The sequence below is a fragment of the Otolemur garnettii genome, unplaced genomic scaffold (assembly GCF_000181295.1).
Source record: "Otolemur garnettii isolate 467f Iridium unplaced genomic scaffold, OtoGar3 scaffold00100, whole genome shotgun sequence".
Taxonomy (NCBI): domain Eukaryota; kingdom Metazoa; phylum Chordata; class Mammalia; order Primates; family Galagidae; genus Otolemur; species Otolemur garnettii.
Window position 1 is genome coordinate 5,673,388 of NW_003852495.1, and position 19,944 is coordinate 5,693,331.

A 19,944-nucleotide genomic window follows, 5' to 3' on the forward strand; every position below is an offset into this window, starting at 1 on the left:
CCCTGGGTAGAGTGCCATGGCATCACAGCTCACAGCAACCTCCAACTCCTGGGCTCAAGCGAGTCTCCTGCCTCAGCCTCCCAAGTAGCTGGGATGACAGGCGCCCACCACAACGCCTGGCTATTTTTTTTTGGTTGCAGCCATCATTGTTGTTTGGCGGGCCCGGGCTGGGGTTTCGAACCTGCCACCTTAGGTGTATGTGGCTGGTGCCTTAGCCGCTTGAGTCACAGACGCCGAGCCAATGGTGGTGGGGTTTCAAGAGAGGTAAGGCTCAGGTGCCTTCCTCTGCTCCCACCATCCAGGACCCTGGAATACCTGCTCAGGCACCTGGCTCGCATGGCAAGACACAGTGCCAACACCAGCATGCATGCCCGCAACCTGGCCATCGTCTGGGCACCCAATCTACTACGGTAAGCTGGCTGTTCACCAGCCTGCACCCTCAGCTCCCTCCTATGGGGCAGGCCTTAAGCTTTCCCCCAAATCACCCAGAAACCTCCCCGACTTTTGTTCTCTTGTTCATTCATTTAATACATATTTGGTTGGGGTTTTTTTTTTGTTTGATTGTTTTTAAGACAGAGTCTCTCTCTGTTGCCCTGTCTAGAGTGCTGTGGTGTCATCATAGCTCACAGCAACCTCAAACTCTTGGGCTTAAGCCATCCTCTTGCCTCAGCCTCCCAAGTAGCTGGGACTACAGGCATCCACCACAAAGCCCAGCTAGTTTTTCTATTTTTAGTAGAGACAGGGTCTCGCTGTTGCTCAGGCTGGTCTTGAACTCCTGAGCTCGGGCATTCCACCATCTTGGCCTCCCAAAGTGCTGGGATTACAGGCATGAACCACTGTGCCTGGCCCATTTAATACATATTTGTCAAGTACCTCCCACGGACTTAGCCTTGTTGTTCCTCACTGGCGATGCATAGTGAGGAACACTTCCCCCGGGGCCCACATTTTCATGGAGGAATTCACAATGAATCATCAACAAGAAGAATACAGAATAATAATGTGTGATGGTGATGAGCGCCAAGGAGGAAGATAGGAAGCAAGGGAGGTAGGTGCCCAGGATCATGGTAGTTTAAAGTTTTCAGCTAGAATGGCAGGGAAGGCTTCAATACTTCTACCACCAACAGCAGGGTAAAGCCCTAGAGGATTTGATGGTGACCAAGACAGGCATGATCTCTGTCCTGGAGGAGTTCACATTCTGTTGTTTTTTCTGTTTTTTTGTTGTTGTTGTTGTTGTTGTTGTTGTTGTTTTTGAGACAGAGTCTAACTCTGTCGCCCCTGGTAGAGTGCTATGGCATCACCCCTCACAGCAACCTCTAACTCTTGGGCCTAAGTGATTCTCTTGCCTCAGCCTCCCGAGTAGCTGGGACTACAGGCGCCCGCTACAATGCCCAGCTATTTTTTGTTGCAGTAGCCACTGCTGTTTTAGCTGGATGGGGCGGGGTTCGAACCCGCCACCCTTGGTATATAGGGCCAGTGCCCTACCTACTAAGCCATAGGCGCCGCCCCAGCGAGTTCACATTCTTCTGGGGACACAGACATGTGAATAAGTAAAACAGGTGGTACATCAGAGGGTTGGCATGAGAAGTATGGGGGAAAATAGAAAAGAAAGATCTGAGGTCCAGAGAAGGAGGTTTACAATTTCAAACAAGGTGGATGGGGAAGACTCCATTGAGAAGGTAACATTTCAGGCAAAACCTGCAGGGGATGAGGGAGGAACCTATGTGCCCATCTGGAGAGGAACACCAAGTACATAAGTCAAGTCGTGTGTTGAAGGAACTTCAGGGAGGCTAGTGTGGCTGGAATTGAATGAGCAAGTGAGGGGTTGAGAGAGAGGACATGATCAGATCAGAGAGGTGACAAGGGACCAGACAGAGCAGTAACATGGGTCAAGCTGAGAACTTTGCTGTTACCTGGAGCAACGCGCCCCTGAGGCAGGCCCCTGAGCCAGGAGGGCCCAGACCTGAACTAGGTTTCCCAGGTTCCCTCTGGCTGTGGGTGGGGACCAGACCATGGAGGCAGGGATGGGAGCAGGAGACCAGGGAGGAGGCTGCCAGGATGTCCAGATGGGAAGGGATAGGGGCTGGGCCACAGTGGGGACAGTAGAGGGGAGAAGAGTTTAGACTCTGGAGAGATTTTGACAAATTGGATGTGGCTGGGAAGGAAAGAGAAGGCTGAAGGACAACCTCAGGGTGTTTGGGGTTGACTGAGCTGGGGATGATGGAGAGGGAGCAAATTTGGGGAAAGGCTGAGAACCTAGTTCTAGGTGTGGTCATTTTCAGGTCAGAGGCATTGAACCGACAGTTGTTGCCTTCATTGGCTTCACTGGGCGTAGCCAGAACCTGCCATCTGGGGCTCAAGGCACCTGGCCCCTCTCTTCTCCTATCCAGGTCCATGGAGCTGGAGTCAGTGGGGCTGGGTGGGGCGGCAGCCTTCCGGGAAGTTCGGGTGCAGTCAGTGGTGGTAGAATTTCTCCTCACCCACGTGGATGTCCTGTTCAGTGATACCTTCACCTCTGCTGGTCTTGACCCTGCAGGTATGCTCATCACAGCCCCTGACGTCATGGCTACTGCCCCTTCATTGTCAGGGCTGCAGTGGGAGGGCAGGTGGGCCCCAGCCCTATCCAAATCCCACTGAAGTCGGGCTTCCCTCCTGGCTCCTTGAGGACCCCGCCCCGGCCTATCCCTCCCCGCGCCCCACCTCCTTCTCATTTCAGCTCCTACGCTCAGGATTCCCACTTCTTGGCCCGGACGCCGTTCTTCCTTCACCCCTTGTAGTTCCTGGGGGCCCTTGGGGCCATGGGTCCACCTGGGAGGAGGTGGGAGGTTCCCAGACTTGACCCCACCCTGGCCCTGCCCAGACTCCCTGCCCAGCCCAGTCAGGATTCAGCACGTCGGAGGGCCCTCTGGCCCGAGGTAACAAGCCAGAGCCGCTGCCCTCACTGGCTGCTGGGAGCTGCCTCCTCATCAGCCTGTTCTGCCTCACCTCTCCTCCTCACTGCCTGCTGCCCACCCATTCCCACCTGATCAACCCTGGCCCCCTGCCTTGCCAGCCCGGGTGGGCACGCTGCGGGGCCGGGGCTTGGGCTGTGGCGCTTGGCTTTGCCTGTGGCCTTGGGTGGCCCCAGAACTGACAGCTACGTCTCCAAACTCCCCAGGCCGCTGCCTCCTCCCCAGGCCCAAGTCGCTTGCAGGCAGCAGTCCCTCCACTCGCCTGCTAACGCTGGAAGAAGCCCAGGCTCGCACTCAAGGCCGGCTGGGGACACCCACTGAGCCTACAACTCCCAAGGCCCCAGCCTCACCTGTGCAAAGGTAAGTGGGATGCTGCGGGGGAGAAGTGGGCAGGCCCAGGCCCTGGTTTCTCAGACTGACTCCTGCTTCTTACCCACACCCCAGGAGAAAAGGGGAGAGAGGGGAGAAACAGAGGAAGCCAGGGGGTAGCAGCTGGAGGACATTCTTTGCACTGGGTCGGGGCCCCAGTGTCCCCCGAAAGAAGCCCCTGCCCTGGCTGGGGAGCACCCGTGCCCCACCACAACCTTCAGGTCAGAGGCGCTACATGGTGGGCGGGAGGTGGTCTGTGGTGTGCCCACCTCCCTCTCCTACCCTCCTACCTGTCCTCACAGGCAACCGATCTGATACGGTCACCCTGAGATCTGCCAAGAGCGAGGAGTCTCTGTCATCGCAGGCCAGCGGGGCTGGTGAGGACAGGCTGGGCCCTACTTGTGGTCAAGTGGAGCTGGGAGGGGCTGGGGCCCTCGTTTAACCTTCAAATGTTGTACTTCATATTTGGCAGTCCTGGGGTGTTTAAAAATTTTAATCAGGACTTTAGGTACAATGAGCTAGATAAAATCACCTTTGGTTCACTACACGTTGTGCCCTTTGGTCCATGCAGGATCCTTTCAAGCAGTCTTTTAATTATTCATGCCTTTTGAAAATAATTTTAAATAATGTTATGAATACCCATGAACCCCCTGGCCAGAACCAGAAGAACCCCAATACCTTACCTGTGAGTTCCTCCCCTCTCCCATTTGCTGCCTCACCACCAGAGTTGTCCTGTGAATTCCATGTCCTCATTCCCTTGTTAGGGTTTTATCAGATACAGATATATGTGCAATAACATATTTCTCAGTTCTAGTCATTCATTTCTGAAACTTTATTTAAAGGGTGTCATTGAGAAAGGGGGTATCACACAGTGTGTGGGACTTGACTTCACCGCACAGTACAAACTACCATCCATCCACACTGCTGAATGTGGCTCAGGCTCTTTTCTGTTGCTTCTACTGTTCCGGTGAATTTGGAGGCTCTTATGACAAATCTCTGCCACACTCAGGCTCCTGGGAGATTGCTCTGCCATGTACACCTTCAGGTTGTATAGGACAAGGCCCACTTGTTTTCCAAAAGCAGTTATCTCATGTTTTTTTTTTCTTTAAAGACAGAGTTTCACTGTCACCCTGGATAGAGTGCTATTGTGTCATAGTTCACAGCGACCTCAAACTCTTGGGCTCATGCCATCCTCTTGCCTCAGCCTCCTGAGTAGCTGGGACTACAGGTGCTGGCCACAGTGACTGGCTAGTTTTTCTATTCTTAGTAAAGAAGGGGTCTCACTCCTGCTCAGGCTGGTCTCGAATTCCCAAGCTCAAGCCATCCACTTGCTTCTTCCTCCCAGAGTGCTGGGATTACAGGTGTGAGCCACTGCGCCAGCATTCCTGGTTCTCTTCAAGGTTTTGCCTTATCACCCACAGGTCTGAACAGCTCTTCCCTGGCTCACAGTCACTGTGGGCACCTCTCCAGGGAAGCGTCTCTTCATGCTCTTCTCCCAGCTTTCTGTTGAACAGTGTGCCCTATTCTCTCTGATGGATAAGCCTGTGAAGTTCTGACCCCTGGCCCCTAATTTCCCCCTTCTTCATCCTTCTAGGCCTCCAGAGGCTGCACAGGCTACGGCGGCCGCACTCCAGCAGTGATGCTTTTCCTGTGGGCCCAGCACCTGCTGGCTCCTGTGAGAGCCTGTCCTCATCATCCTCCTCTTCATCCTCCTCCTCGACCTCCTCCTCATCCTCTGAGTCCTCAGCAGCTGGGCTGGGGGCACTCTCTGGGTCCCCCTCACACCGAACATCAGCCTGGCTAGATGATGGTGACGAGCTGGACTTCAGCCCACCCCGCTGCCTGGAGGGACTCCGGGGACTTGACTTTGATCCCCTTACCTTCCGCTGCAGCAGCCCCACCCCAGGGGACCCTGCACCTCCTGCCAGCCCAGCACCCCCAGCCCCTGCATCTGCCTTCCCACCCAGGGCAACCCCACAGGCTCCCTCACCTCGTGAACCCACCAGCCCTGCTTCACCCACTGCCCTGGACATCTCAGAGCCTCTTTCTGTGTCAGTGCCACCTGCTGTACTAGAACTGCTGGGGGCTGGGGGAGCACCTGCCTCAGTCTCCCCGACACCAGCGGTCAGCCCTGGCCCAGGCCTGCGTCCCCATCTCATCCCACTGCTGCTGCATGGAGCCGAGGCCCAGCTAAGCGACCACTGCCAACAAGAGATCTGCAGCAAGCTAGCACTGCCTGCTCCCCGGGGAGCCCAGAGCCAGTATGGTGAGTGCTGTTCAGCCCACCCCACACTCTCACAGACCCTAAGACCACCCCAGGACCCAAGCTGAGCCCCCTTTTCATTCCCTTCTGTGTAGGTCCTGGTATGGATTCACCGTTGCTGCCCCCACCCCTGACCCTCCTGCGCCCTGGTGGTGCACCACCTCCACCCCCCAAGAACCCAGCACGCCTCATGGCCCTGGCCCTGGCTGAGCGGGCTCAGCAGGTAGCAGAGCGACAGAGCCAACAGGAGCATGGGGGCACCCCACCTGCTCCCCACTCCCCTTTCCACCGCTCACTGTCACTGGAGGTGGGCGAGGAGCCCCTGGGGACCTCAGGGAGTGGGCCACCCCCTCACTCTGTAGCCCAGCAGGATGCCTGGGCCCCAGGACTCCAATCCTACTTACCAAGGCAGCAAAGTGATGGGAGCCTGGTAAGGGGCCAGCGACCCATAGGGACCTCAAGGAGGGGACTCAGAGGCCCCACCCCAGTCAGCACCCAGCTCAGGGCAGGTGGTGTATACAGGGATGTGCCAGAAACAGCAGCCCAGTCCCCATGTTCTGTCCCTTCACAGGTTCCTACCCCTGGCTTCTTCTCCCCAGCTCCCAGGGAGCGCCTGCCACCCTTCCTTGGGGTCCCCAAACCAGGCTTATACCCCGTAAGCCCCATGTCCTTCCAGTCTAGCTCCCTAGCCCCAGTATGGAGAAGCTCCCTGGGCCCTCCCACACCACTCGACAGGGGAGAGAACCTGTACTATGAGATAGGGGCAAGTGAAGGGTCCCCCTATTCTGGCCACACTCGGTCCTGGAGTCCCTTTCGCTCTATGCCCCCTGATAGGCTCAATGCCTCATATGGCATGGTTGGCCAGTCGCCACCTCTCCACCGGTCCCCCAACTTCCTGCTCAGCTACCCAACGCCCCCCTCCTGCTTTCCCCCTGACCACCTTGGCTACTCGGCGCCCCAGCACCCTGCCCGGCGTCCCACCCAGCCTGAGCCCCTCTATGTTAACCTATCTCTAGGGCCCAGGGGTTCCTCACCTGCCTCTTCCTGCTCCTCTTCTCCTCCTGCCCACCCCCGAAGCCGTTCAGATCCTGGCCCTCCAGCCCCCCGCCTCCCTCAGAAACAGCGGGCACCCTGGGGCCCCTTTACCCCTCATGGTGTACCTGGACCCTGGGGGCCTCCCGAGTCACTCCAAGTCTATAGGGCAGCCCCACCAGCCTATGGGAGGGGGGGCGAGCTCCACCGAGGGTCCTTGTACAGAAATGGAGGGCAAAGAGGGGAGGGGGCTGGTCCCCCACCCCCTTACCCCACTCCCAGCTGGTCCCTCCATTCTGAGGGACAGACCCGAAGCTACTGCTGAGCTAGAGCTGGGAAGCCCCTTCCTCCGTTCCCTTCACCCTCGCTGGATCTTGGCCCAACCTAGTCCCTTTTTTGTACTTTGAGCTCCTGACCCTACCCCAGGTTTCTAACTTTGTACTTGTTTCTGATGTGGATCCCTAACCAATAATCATAGCTTTCCTACCCTGGGCAGAGGGGTACACCCTCCCCCCGCCACCATCCTCCATCCTGGGGGCCCTCACACAAATCTGAGGGAGGGCTAGGCTGACACCTTGTCCTCCCTTTCCCTCCAGGAGCCCCCAGCATGTCCTGATCTGTGCACAGGGGGCACGGGGACAGCTCCAGCCCTTCTTTCCCTACACACCCCACTAAACCATCTGACAAAATTAATGAATAAAAATGGTGAAAATGTGACTGCTGGGGTCACGCTGGGGCCAGACTCAGTGAATGAAGAAACACAGACGGGTGGCTCTATCATTTTATTTTCTCTGGGACAGGCATTGAGTGGGGAGTTACTTCTGGAAGGCTCTGTGGAGTGGCATCTGCAGAGAGGGCACCATGGGCACTCCAGGAATCTGTGTCAGGAGTGGGGCCAAGGTCAGATAAGTGGGGTTTGTCTCTGGGTTGGCATCTTCTTTGAAGCTCTGCTGTTATCTCCTCCAGCAGATCCATCCTGGGGAGCAGTGGGGTGTGGGACCTAAGGGCTACTTCAAGGATGAGGAAGGGGCCCAGGCCTCCACCACCACGCCCCTTTTCTTACTTCTGCAGACTGGAGAAGAAACTTCCTTCAATCAGCTCAGTACTGGGTGCCTGTAGGAGGAAAAGGGGGTGGGAGTGGGCACAGGATGGACTCAGGGACCTTTGTTTAGCCTGCCCTGGTGGCCTTCCCTGCCAGCAGTCTCCCAGGGTGTGGGAAGCCTCCATGGGTCAGCAGGCAGGGTGTGGGCTCACAGGGCTGGGGATCCAGTGGGGTAACCCTGTGAGCGTGCCGCAGCAGTTTGGATCTTGGCTGAGAACTTCTCTCAAACTGCTCCACAGAGCTCTGGATCCCCAGCAGGGAAGCTGAGTACTCAAGGCTGGAGTGTAGGGCAGGGCCCTGGGGGAAGCAGGGTTGGCCAGGGGTCACAGGTCAGGGGACAGCTGGGAGTCCTTGGGGGCCCTGGAAAGAGGGGAGGCAGCCAGGGAATTTGGGGGTGATGACTACTGGGGGGCAGGGGTCACAGGTTAGTGATGTGATGGTCTTACAGGGCCCTGGGGTATCCATACTATTGAACTGAGCTGCAGACAGCAGTTCAGGCTGACCCTGGCTGTGGGGCTGTGGCTGGGGCCAGGGCAAAGGCTGGGGCTGGGGCTGCTGTCTAGAGTCAAGCTGCTGCCTGAGTCCCAGGCTGCACCACTCTGGACCCCGCTGTGGCCTGTGACCTCAGGAGTCTCCAGAGCCTGCAGAGAGCAATGTCAGAGAGTTGACATGGGTTGCCCAGGTGTCCCACAGCTCTCTCGGTCCCTTCTATCACTGCCCTGACTCCTACCTGGGATGGAATGGGGCCAGGGGACATCACAGGTGGCACAGGCCTGGGTGTGGTCTTGGCTCTGGGAGCCACATCATAGTATAGTTTCTCTATGGGGACAGACCAGTTGGTTGGATTGAAGAGAGCACAGCTGAACTGTGCCCAGTGCCCACCATCACCCACTCCTGCCCACTCACCTGGGGAGGAGCCCTGCAGTGCAGAGGACAGTGTGGTCCACTCTGTTGGGGAGCTCACCTCAGGAACTGAGTCCTGTGGAAGGGAAGCTGAGTATGGGGACACAGGCCCTGCCTAGGGTTCCATAGCTGCCATCCACCCCTGCTAACCTGTCCTGTACCTGGGCCATGGCCTCCCGCAGCAGGTATCGAGTACTCTGCAGGCTGCCCCAGCGGTCAGCAGGCCTTAGGCCCAGCCCAGCCTGAATCAGGGCCTGGTAGGGGGCTGGTACCAAGGGGTCCAGGGCCAGGCTCTCACCTGCCTCCAGCTTGGCCTTCACCTCAGGGCCCTCTCTTCCAGCCCAGGGCAGCTCTCCTGCAAGGAAGCATGATTAGGGGACCCACACAGATGGGGTTCCTCAGTGGGGTAGGGTGGGGAATCACTCACTCACCAGTGAAGACCTCCTGGGCCAGGATGCAGAAGCTGTAGAGGTCTGAAGTGGTGGTAGGCAAGTCACTACAGATCAGCTCAAGTGGCAGCCATGGGTACAGTTCAGGGGGTGGGGGCAGCCCTGGACCTGGGCCTCCCCAGGGGTGGCCCTGCTGCAGCCTGTGGAGTCCAAGCAGACCAGTGAGCAAAACGGCTGCAGGATAGGGACCCGGGGGCAAGCAGGTGGGGCAGGCACCCACCTGGGACACAGCCAGCGCTGCTGTAGTGAACGCCCGTGCTCCAGGTTGCCCACCTTAGCCAGGCCAGGCCGCACCAGCTGCACAGCGTGGGAGCTGAGGCCGCCATGAGCACGGCAGCGGGCTTGCAGGAACAGCAGGGCCTCTAGCACCTGCAGCAGCAGCTGGCCTGGCAGCAGGCCTGGCACAGCCTGGGGCCCCTCCTTACTTTGTCCCCGCAGGTGCAGCATCACATGCAGGGAGCCCAGCCACACAGGCTCGAAGAGAAGGCACAGCCCCGACAGGTCCGCTGAGGGGCTCAGTGCCATCAGCAGCAACAGGTTGGGGTGGTGCAGGGTGCTGGGCAGGAGGACAGCAGGCCACTCATGAGCAAGCCCAAAACCACCTGGTTGGGGGAGCTGCTCCCTGGGTACAGACTACCCACCCTGGGTACCAGCCTTGGACAAAGGAGAATCTGATACGCCAGGTCACAGGGCCTAGTAATGGTAACACCCAGTTAATACCCTGTCCTGCACCTACCTCCTCTCTGAGGCCTACAGGACATTCACACAGAACTGGGTACCCACTCTCCAGAACTGAGGTGGGGATCTGCAAGAGGGCACTATGCCAGGTGCTGGCCCAGAAGTGAAGATGCTAACCATGGCTACGGTGGCCACACTTCCCTGGTCTTCAGTTTTATAAAGCACTTGAGTTGGGCAGGCAGGTGGAAGACCGGCCTATGGAACCAGTGGGCAGAGAAGGCTGGAATGGGGTACCTGCAGTGCCGAAGGTCGGCCAGCAGTACATCAGGCTGGGTTCCAGGGGCCTTCAGCTGCCTCATGGTCACGGAGTGCCCCCTCCATAGGAGGCTGGAGAATGGGGAAAGGGAGGAAGTGCAGGTCTGAGACCAGGGGGGCTTTCCTTGTAAGGGGACTCTGCAAGGGCATGAGAGGGGCTCTCACTTGGCCATGAGGGTGTGGGAGCTGCTCTCGTAGGTTCGGTCAGGCTCACCCTGGGCTGGCAGTAGCTCCTTGGGGTCCGCAAGGGGTACACTCGTTACTAGACCCAGTGGCCACAAGCTGCTCAGCTGGAGATGGGGAGCAGGACCATGAGGCATGAAGATGACAGGGGTAGTTCCATTTCCCCAACCTCCCCCACTTACCTGGCCGAACCCCAAGTTTGGGACCTGGGGGGATCTCCCGATCTGCTCCAGCCTCTGTGCCCTGAGGTAAAGGGCAGGCTTAGGCTAAATCTGGGTAGGTGGTTATGGTGGGTAGGTAGGCTTCAGGGTGTGGACTGTTACCTGTCTGTCTGCCACAATGAAGACAAGGAGCCCTGCAGACTGTTCCCAGATCTGGCCTGCAATTGGCCCAGAGATGTGAGCGCCAGCTCATTGCCATGCACTAATGCCGATATGTGAGCTCGGCAGAGCTGTAACAGCTCCAGCACCTGGATCAGGGCGTGTGGGTGAAGCCAGTGCGGGTGCTGCCCCTGATGCCCCCACCGCCACCTGGGCCATTGCTCACCTCCCAGCTCTGCTTGACACCACCCTGTTCAGCCCAGTCTCGTGGTGTGCGACCCTGCTGGTCATGCAGACGCAAGTCACCTCCCGCCTGCAGCAGGTGTAGCATCACTGGGCTACAGCCGGAGAAGGCGCCCGCATGCACCGGCGTGCTGCCATCAAGGCAGCGGCTACAGTGACACAATAAGGGTGGGAATTGATTAGGAAAGGGATGAAACATGGGCAGAAAGTGGCAGGATTAGGCCCTGGGGATGGGAGGAGTCACTGTGAACATAGGGGTTGGGATTCAGGATAAGAGGAGTCACGTGAGGACACAATGGGGTCTCTGAAGCGAAAAAAAGACCATTGTGAGCAGGGAAGGCCTCAGGAGAATGGGAGTAGTCACGGGGAATGAGAAAAGGTCCAGGAGGGTCCCACCAAGTGGCAGAGGCATCATGAGAGAGAGAAGCCTCAGGGGAGAGGAACCCTGGGAGTATGGGAGCACCAACACCTGTCCACTCACTGGTTGGGATTGGCACCAAAGGCCAGCAGGAGCTGCACAACAGAGGTGTGGCCCAGCAGTGCTGAGAGGAAGAGCCCTGTCTGCCCAGCAGAGTTTTCACCATCTACCTGGACAACTGACAGACAGTGAGCCTTAGGACTCCTGGGGCAGGGGTCCCGAGAGCCACTAGGGAAACACCCTTGCCAATTCCCAGCCTCCACAGTCCCTCCTTGATAAGGTGACCCTTGACTCCAGTTCTGTCTCTATGTCCCAGAACTGCCACCCTCCAGCTGCTGAGGACTCTAACTCAGACTATCTCAACACAGTGTTCCAAAAGTCACCATGATATCCAGAGCTGGAACAAGGGGTAGCATCTACCTGCCATGCAAATGTCCACCTATTCCAAAGGTGTCAGAATCACACAAAGATCCCTAGGTGCCAGGAGGAAGGGGACTTCTTGGGATTTTCATCTTACAGGAGCCTTATGTACTACCAGGCCAGACAGTCTCCACCCAGGGCTGATTCAGCGTTGTACACACAGGTCCCATCAGGCCAGATTCCAATTCTTCAAGGAAATCAAACTCTATGGATTTTATCAGGAAATCCCTCAAGTTTATTTTTGAACACTGCATCTAAGGACTAAGTCCAGGTAGCAACCTCCTCAACACCCCCACCTCCACATCTGTGTCCCTCTCCCCCACGATCACCGTGCTCAGATTCCTCCTTCCAACTACTTTCCTCTGCCCCAGGCCTTGTATATCCCCACACATCATTCCTGAGTTTACTTCCTCCAGCCCCTGTGTCAGGGAGGACTAATGCATAATGTCCTTGTCCTTGTACTCCTGTGTCCTTGGTAGACATGGCTAATTAATCACACACTTGATCCAACACAGCTTGGTCTCAGCCATGAAATTCCTCCAAATGTAGTCCTTCAAGAATCCTTGTGAAGGCTGGACATGGAGACTCATGTGTGTAATCCCACCACTCTGGGAGGCCAAAGCGGGGGGAGCTTAGGAGTTTGAGATCAGACTGAGCAAGATTGAGACCTCATTTCTACTAAAAACAGAAAAACTAGCTGGGCCTTGTGGCAGATGCCTGTAGTCCCCACTACTGGGGAGGCTGAGGCAACAGGATGGCTTGAGCCCAAGAGTTTAAGGTTGCTATGAGCTATGACACCAAGGCAATCTACCCAGGGAGACAGGGTAAGACTCTAGTCTTAAAACAAACAAATGAACAAGAAAGAACCTCTGAACACACCACATTTGCTACATCATATTTTGCTCAGCCCATCATTTTTTTTTTCATCAAGTCCAAAGGCATTACCATCTTTTCCAAAGGCATCCTAAGTGACTTTCTGCACCTCTCTTGCTCCACAGAGATCTCTTCTTAAAGCACAAATCATGTTAAGGACTAGATAATCTTATACGAGTTGCTCCCAAAAAAAGAAAAAGAGAGCAAGGCTCCTTTTGAAAGGCAGTAATGACCTTAACTCCAAAACCTGATGAGAGCTTCCAGAAGTAGAAAATAAGATCATGTATCAATTCCATTTATAATCATATAGGCAAAAGCCATAAATAAAGTTAATGGTTCAATATAAGAAAATCTATCAAAGTAATAAAATCATTCATGAATGGATTATAGAACAAAAATCACATGTGTAACTCAATAGATACAGAAAATGGTCTTGATAAAATTCAATGCCTACTTCTAACTAGGAAAAAAACACCTGAGAAATGTAGATGGAACTCCCTTACTTGCTAAAAGTTATAAACCAAAATCAACAGCAAGAATGATACTTAACACAAAAACAGACTCATTTCCTTTAACATCAAAAACAAAGAAACAGATATCCTCCAACAATATAGTTCAGGAATTCTGGCCAATACCTTACGACAAGAAAAAGAAATTAGAGTTTAACTATTGAAGACTGAAACCAAACTGTCACCACTTGCAAATAGCAAAACAAAAAAACAACAAAAAGAATCAACAATGACAACTATTAAGTTTGGAAAGTGGCCTGATACACTGTCAACTTACCAAAAATCAATGAAAAGGGAAATTGTAAATTGTTAATTTAATGTTCTTTATAATGTTAATTTCCTACTTGCAATGCCAATGGTTCCCCGTGGGATACACAGCAAAAGTCAACACAATGATCACTCCTTTTGAAGCCCTTGGTTGTCTGAACCTGCTGCCTCTTCAGCCCCAGTCCTCTCCCAGAGTCCTGGGCTACTTACACATGCGCAGTTCATGTGATTGACTACACCGCCCTTTGCACAGGTTATCCCCCACTCCAAGAGTCTATCCTCCCTTCTCTCCCCCTTTTGCATGACTGGCTCTTACACTGTAGGGTACAAGTACCACCCCACTTGAAAAGCCATCCTGACCATGCAGTTCACACCTGTAATCCCAGCACTCTGGGAGGCCCAGGTGGGTAGATTGCTTGTGCTCAGGAGTTCCTGACCAGCCTGAGCAAGATCGAGTTCCTGTATCTCCTAAAAATAGAAAACTAGCCAGGCATTGTGGTGGGTGCCTGTAATCCTAGCTACTCAGGTGACTGAGGCAAGAGGATCACTTAAGCCCAAGAATTTGTAGTTGTTGCTGTAAGCATGGCACTCTACCCAGGGAGACAGCATAAGACTGTCTCAAAAAAAAAAAAAAAAAGAAAGAAAGAAAGAAAGAAAGAAAAGAAAAGAAAAGAAAAGCCATCCTATCTGATAGGTCTCCCCCTCATCCCCAGCCTCAGCCTGCCAGCTTTCATTCACAATGATCTAGATGTAACATTCACCCTTAAATCCCATCATGGAACTGAGAGCCTGGCACACAGAAAGTTCCCAGGACAAAACTGTTTGTTGTCTGGCCAACTGAAGCTACACCATCCATACTGCTCCGTGATCCTGCCCCCACAGGCGGTCCCAGCAGCCAGGCCCTCACCTCTGCGCAGGAGCCTGGCCAGGCCCCAGCCTGGGCCGCCAGCCACAGCCAGACGATGAAGACGGCCCACCTGGGTGGTGTCTCCATCCCTGAAGGAGCCCAGCTCCACAGGGAAGCCTGAGGGCAGCAAGGGCATGGGTAGGCTGCAGACTCTGGGTTTCATGAGGGCAGGAGGAAGAGAAGGCTTGGGCCTCTGGGGACAATAAAGCAATAAAGACAGCTGGCTGGGAGCCTAGGGAGGCAGTCTAGATGGGTAGGGGATCTGATGGGAAGTCTGATGAGAAAACAGGCGGGCTCTAAGAGAGCTATCCCCCCAAAGATCAGGGATCTAAGGGAGTGTGAGGGCTGAGAGAAGGTTTTAGGGATGATGCAGAGCTGCAAGGGTAGTAAAGGGCTGCGAGGATAGGATCTGAGCCTGGAGAAGGAATCCGAGGGTGCAGGAGGAGGCTCTGAAGCTTATCAGTTGAAGGATAAAAGGCCTGTGGTTTAGGATCTGAGAGACGGTGAGAGGATCCAAGGTAGGACGTTCCTGAGGGCTGGGGAAAGGGGGCTGAGGAGGGATGGGTGGGGTCTGAGTTCAGTTGGAGGACAGGGGACTAAAGGCAGAACCCCTGGGTCTGCATGGACTGAGGTCTAGGGAAGTGTCCATGTTTGCCGGTGAGTCTACAGGCTGGGGGAAGGGGCTGAGGAAAACCTGGGAGTGAGGGCTGGCTGGTGAAAGCCCCAGGGAACGGAGACAGGGACTGCTAAAGAGGTGGGGTCTGAAAATTGAGGCAGGATTTCAGACTGAGAGTGGACTGAGGGCAGCAAAGGGCTGGGAAAGAAGGGCAGGGTCTGGGGGCAGAGGGGCAGGGGCCTAACATAGCTCCGAAGGCCTTGAAAGCTGGAGGAAAGTTCTCAGGCCCAAACCCCTGACACTGTGGCTTGCACCTACCGTTGGGCTCCATAGTGCTCCGCACGTGACTGTCACGTGACCCCTGCGCACTTGCTGCAATAGGAGCGGGAATGCTAGGCGCATGCGCTTCGGTGGCTTCCTGCAACACTTGCGCAGTACTCAGCCTCCCCAGAGAGCTGTCCCACGGGGTCTGGGACTGACCAGGGGGAGAAGACTGAGGTGTTTGACCTGGAATATTCAGCTGTGCTCTGCATGTTCCTCCCTTGTTGCCTACCCTGAGAACTTTTGGGGGGCGTGGGCCCATCTTGATCCCCATACAGCTGCCCTTGGCTGTCTGCCCGTGCTTCTTACCCACCCTCGCATAGTTTCATCTCCGTCGCTGCTCTAGCCTTTCCCCTGAGCCTCAAGACTAGGAGCCCCTCAAGATGCCACCCTCTGGACGTTCCCCAGATGCTGTCACACCATGCAGGTCCTACATTGGCTTAAGAATCTCCCCCAAACTGTGTTTTTCCCCCCTCTCCATGTAGGGTGGCTCCACTGTGCCCCTTTGCAAAACAGAGTCCTGATACTCACCCTGGACATCTCTTCCCCTGTCCTGTCAGCCCCATAGCCCACTCTCTCAGCCACTTGGCTGTCCTTTCTGCTAGCCTCCATCTGACCTCCCTGCAGCCCAACCCTCTCCCACCCTCCCTTGGGCTCCCAACCTGTCTCCACTTTCTAGGCCCTCCCCTGTCTGAAACCATCCTGAATCTCTAGTGCCCAGGGACAAAGACCACGCCTTGCAGTCTGGCATCTCAGACTGCATCATCTGGGCCTGCCCACCCTCCGTTCTCGTCTACCCACTCCCCAATGTGTGTCACACACTGTGTGTGCACGTGCCCTTGCCTTCGAATGCTCACCTCATTCTTCACTGGTCATTCTTATCAGTTCTCTGGGATGCCCTCTTGATCACCCCCAGTGTGGGTCAGGGGCCTCCTCTGACCTCCCACAACCCCCTAGGCTTCCCCAACAGAGCCCTGACTACTCTGTCTGGGCTTCTCCCATCACATCCTTGATCACTCTAGGCTCTCACAGTCTGAAGATGGGTTGTCTCCCCTCACCAGACTTAGAGCCCTGTGAGGGCAGGGCCTGGGGTTGCATTGTTCATCTCAGACCCTAGCCCAGAAGGGGCTTTATGCAATGCTTATTACTGAGAGTGTGGTTTGGCTCTTCTTTATGTCCTTCCCTGCACATGTGGCCTTGGTTCAGCTTCTTGGCTTTCATGGCTTGGTTTCTGCTCTTCATCTGGGCATTCACTGGGGCGAAGAAAGTTCCTGCATCAGTCACTGACCAAGCCCATCCAAAGACAGACTACTTCAGAGTTGAGGAGAGGCCTCCTTAGTCCTCAATCAATGCCCTTACTGCACTCTAGGGTCATCTCAAGATCTCTTGAGCTGCAGAATCCCCTAGCTCAGGTTGACTGAGGTCAAGATGAGTCCTTCCTTAAGGAGGTGACTTCAATGCAGCACAGCAGCCTGGGAAATAGCTTGGGACCTTTATTGACCACATGACTCCCAGGGGTGCTAATGGTGTACCTTTAGGCCTCCCCCCAGCAGCCGCCTCCTCAGTTCTTGGCTGAGCAGTTCTCGTTCCCTGCGGGCACCCTGAAGCACACTCCGGTTCTCCTGGGCCCTCCGGATCAGGTAGGGGATCACCTCCTCCAAGGAGCCATAGGGGATGGACTTATATACTGCATAGCCAGCCTGTCCTGGGGGGAGAGTGTTGGCAGCATATGGACTAGAGATTAAGGGAGGCTTCCCATTCCCCACCGGAACAGAGATTTCCATTTCCAAGAACATAGCAGACTAGGTGAATTGGACAAAATTTCTCACTGAACGAACTAAAAATCCTGGAGGAAATAGTTTTAAATATTCTTAAAGTGATTAAAAATGCCAATTGAGTAAGGAGTTTATAACTCCAAGAATTAAGAGAAAGTGCAAACTCATAGAGGGAAGGGAAACATAGGCAGCCACTTCTTCCCTGAATGCAAAATTGAGCTGCTATTTGATGACTTCACTCAGTTGCAGGGGTACTGTCGAGGGTCAAGCCTGACAAAAGTGAGTTGTAAGAGGAAACTGTTCCCCAAATTAAGCTGCAACCCAGAGAAGTTACACCCTTGGTCAATCCTTCCTCCCTTTCCTCACACCCAGAGAATGGCCATGAGCACACCAGGGGAGAAAGCATAAAAATCCATCTTTGGGAAGCAGTTAGCCCATGGGTTAGCCCCCTCACATACAGTAGAAGAACCTCTGTAAGTTGGCCCCCCAAGGGACTAAAACAAACTGGTCAACATAAGGAACTAGGCCTATGGTACTGATATGTGCATGTGGTGCATGTCTGGTCTATGAAAATCAGGTTAACTTAAGAAGGTGGTCAATGTAGGGAAGAGGTCAACTATGGAGGTTCTGCTGTATTTGCAACCCAAATTTGAATCACTGGGATGTCTCAAGAAACCTCAAGCTGTGAATGTAGGATAAAGGGATTTTGTACCTCTTAGCACATGGCAGAAGAAAATATAAATCATCCAGTCTCAGGCCCCGTGGAGCAGCACGATAGAGATAACAAACCACACAGGAAACAAGACACCATGATAAAGAACCAGCAGAAACAACAGACAGCAGACACAGAGACACAGCCCTGCAAGGCCCTAGATACTGGACTAGCAAATTTATCCAGAAGGGTCTGCTGGGCCAACAGCAGGCTGTGGATAGGAGCCTGGCCAGGCCTTAGGTGAGAATAGCAGAAGGATCTAGCTGACAGGAAGGAAGGCCTGGGGTTGGGGGTGGGGTTGTGAAGTGAGGGATGCGCCGTTCACATACCCAATGCCAGGGAGATGTGGTCACACATGCCCAGGAGTTGTCCAAAACACACAGGCCCATTCAGAGGAATGCCCAGCTCCCACATGCTACAGAAAAGCCACATCATCAATCTAGGCAGTGGCTGGATCCAGAGCTGCATATCTATTGAAGTATTTCCAAACTCCATGATAAATAACTACATTTTGAGTCCCTTGGAAGCCCCCCAATTAGTTCCAGCCACTTCTTTGGAATGCTCAGACCTCCCCATGGCCCAGGAAATAAGAGACAATGCCTTGTCCATCTAGGGCCTACAAAGCTTCAGGCATACCAGGGGTCAAATATCTGTAACATCCTCCCCAGAACACCTCACCATTCCACCTCCCCTGGCACAGTGAGCAAGCAGGAGGAAGGGAGGGGGCCTTCTTGTGGGTTCCTGTTTCCCATCCCCCACCTCATACCGCTTGGTCGCCTGGTGAACTGACTCCTCATTGTGGGAAGCCACCATGAGGTGGCACATGGGGCCGTGGTGGGACACCTGGGTCAGCATCAGCTCCAGACAGCGGCTGTAACTGAAGGGGGGTGCGCATTTCAGCTCACCTGGTGAGTGAGGGTCAGGGCCCTGGAACTTGGGGTGGGATGTGCCTCAGGGGCTCGGTTCCATCTGCACCCACTGCAAGGGATGTCCCTTCCCTGACCCACTTTGTTTTTTATTTTATTTTATTTTATTTTAGACAGAGTCTCACTTTGTCACCCTCAGTAGAGGGCTGTGGTATCACAGCTCACAGCAACCTCAAATTCTTGGGCTCAAGTGATTCTCTTGCCTTCAGCCTTCCAAGTAGCTGGGACTTCAGGCATCTGCCACAACGCCCAGCTATTTTTTAGAGATAGGGTCTCACTCTGGCTCGGGCTGGTCTTAAAGCCTGTGAGTTCAGGCAATCCACCCACCTCAGCCTCCCAGAGTGCTGGGATTACAGGCGTGAGCTACCATACCTGGCCCCCTGAGCCACTTTGTAACAGTATGAATTCGCTGACTGCTATGAGGATGAAGTGAGATGAGGGTGTGTATAAGGTCTGGCAGAATGGCAGTCTCACAGCAAAGGGTCACATCACACACACGAGGTGACGTTTACCCAAGGCTGTTCGCTGCAGCATTGTCTACAGATCATGATCAGCAACAACTCAAAAGTCCCTACATAGGGAGCTGCCTAAGTGATGTATGGCGCAGAGAGGTCAGGGAAGTCCCACACAGCTATAAAGAAGAATGAGGCGCTGACACAGAAAGGTAAATAGACTGGCCAGTGCTTTCCAAGCTCGCTGTAGCCTGCATGCTACCCTGTGAATGTCACAGGCTGTGCAGGGCACTCTCCATTGCCCCCATATCTGTTAACTGCCCCTCAGGCTGTTATGTGCAGCATCACCCCTGGAATCACGTGCAGGATATCAGAAGGGGGAAGGAGGGAGAACGCGCCTCCCTTGCTCTCTTTGTGGCCACAGCTCCACTAGGGTGGCCTGTCTCCCTCAGCTATAGCATAGAGGTCGAAATACTTCCTGCTCTTGTGAGTTTTGGGGTACCTCAACATTCCTGTGGGGAAGTTCCCCCAACCTAGCCTGCACTTCTATAAATAGTCTCATCACTACATTTCCCTTAGTTAAACCCCTTTGCATGGAATTCTGGAATTCTCTTTCCTCTGAGAAGATCTAGTTGCTCATCTAATTCTCAAATCAATGCTATGAGGTAGATGTTTTTATTATCTCTATTTTACAGAGAGGGAGAATGAAGCTGAAAGGGTTGTCACTTGTCTCCAGGTCACACCACCAGCCATGGCTAAGCAGGGATTTGAATTCAGGCTGTCCGATGCTCCAGAGCCTGGCTCATTCTCACTGGACTGTCCTGCCTTTAAGATATACACTTGAGGCTCGGCGCCTATAGCTCAACCGGCTAAGGCGCCAGCCACGTACACCTAAGGTGGCGGGTTCGAATCCCCAGCCCGGACCCGCCAAACAACAATGACG

The 19,944-nt window shown here is 54.5% G+C and overlaps 3 protein-coding genes across 17 annotated transcripts in view; 1 reads left to right on the forward strand and 2 right to left on the reverse strand.

The window, feature by feature from the left end:
- Window positions 1-7,345, forward strand: part of ARHGAP33 (Rho GTPase activating protein 33) — an 11,431-nt gene extending 4,086 nt beyond the window's left edge. Inside the window, exons 11-18 of one of the 2 annotated variants that reach the window (XM_012809103.2) lie at window positions 303-410; window positions 2,388-2,533; window positions 3,155-3,308; window positions 3,393-3,538; window positions 3,620-3,694; window positions 4,912-5,583; window positions 5,676-6,067; window positions 6,152-7,345. In XM_012809103.2, coding sequence (XP_012664557.1) covers window positions 303-410; window positions 2,388-2,533; window positions 3,155-3,308; window positions 3,393-3,538; window positions 3,620-3,694; window positions 4,912-5,583; window positions 5,676-6,067; window positions 6,152-6,937 — 2,479 coding nt within the window. In that variant the 3' untranslated portion in view covers window positions 6,938-7,345. Of the gene's footprint in view, window positions 1-302; window positions 411-2,387; window positions 2,534-3,154; window positions 3,309-3,392; window positions 3,539-3,619; window positions 3,695-4,911; window positions 5,584-5,675 lie in introns of both variants that reach the window. The other variant, XM_012809104.2, reaches the window with a different exon arrangement.
- A 34-nt stretch (window positions 7,346-7,379) lies between these two features.
- Window positions 7,380-16,554, reverse strand: LOC105887641 (inactive serine/threonine-protein kinase TEX14-like). 11 transcript variants are annotated; one of them, XM_012809169.2, is made up of 17 exons: window positions 15,134-16,554; window positions 14,200-14,392; window positions 11,287-11,401; window positions 10,789-10,954; window positions 10,566-10,711; window positions 10,425-10,485; window positions 10,225-10,349; window positions 10,039-10,131; window positions 9,287-9,622; window positions 9,049-9,206; window positions 8,779-8,972; window positions 8,621-8,693; window positions 8,445-8,533; window positions 8,182-8,355; window positions 7,867-8,011; window positions 7,676-7,725; window positions 7,404-7,490 (listed from the first exon to the last, which is right to left on the reverse strand). In XM_012809169.2, the coding sequence occupies exons 1-16, from the start codon at window positions 15,215-15,217 to the stop codon at window positions 7,712-7,714; spliced, it is 2,166 nt and encodes a 721-aa protein (XP_012664623.1). In that variant the 5' UTR covers window positions 15,218-16,554; the 3' UTR covers window positions 7,404-7,490; window positions 7,676-7,711. The 11 variants fall into 11 exon arrangements, with proteins under 11 accessions (XP_012664620.1, XP_012664619.1, XP_012664625.1 ...); XM_012809168.2 differs by having other exon boundaries at window positions 7,476-7,588; XM_012809166.2 differs by lacking the exon at window positions 7,867-8,011 and having other exon boundaries at window positions 7,380-7,588.
- A 57-nt stretch (window positions 16,555-16,611) lies between these two features.
- The window catches only part of PRODH2 (proline dehydrogenase 2), an 11,066-nt gene continuing 7,733 nt past the window's right edge, over window positions 16,612-19,944 (reverse strand). For 2 of the 4 annotated variants that reach the window (XM_023516910.1, XM_012809177.2), the window contains 3 exons: window positions 18,390-18,500; window positions 17,953-18,038; window positions 16,615-16,841 (listed from right to left, as the gene is read on the reverse strand). In XM_023516910.1, coding sequence (XP_023372678.1) covers window positions 16,657-16,841; window positions 17,953-18,038; window positions 18,390-18,500 — 382 coding nt within the window. In that variant the 3' untranslated portion in view covers window positions 16,615-16,656. Of the gene's footprint in view, window positions 16,842-17,952; window positions 18,094-18,389; window positions 18,501-19,944 lie in introns of those variants that run through there. The other 2 variants (XM_012809180.1, XM_012809179.2) reach the window with 2 other exon arrangements.

Bases quoted from the DNA above. Each gene is read 5' to 3' on its own strand.
- LOC105887641 (XM_012809165.2), bottom strand. From the start codon at position 15,217: ATGCGCCTAGCATTCCCGCTCCTATTGCAGCAAGTGCGCAGGGGTCAC. The intron at 10,955-11,286 runs GTGAGTGGACAG...GTGTCACTGTAG, and splicing joins TTTGGTGCCAATCCCAACCA to CCGCTGCCTTGATGGCAGCA. The intron at 8,973-9,048 runs GTGAGTGAGTGA...GCTTCCTTGCAG, and splicing joins GGCCCAGGAGGTCTTCACTG to GAGAGCTGCCCTGGGCTGGA.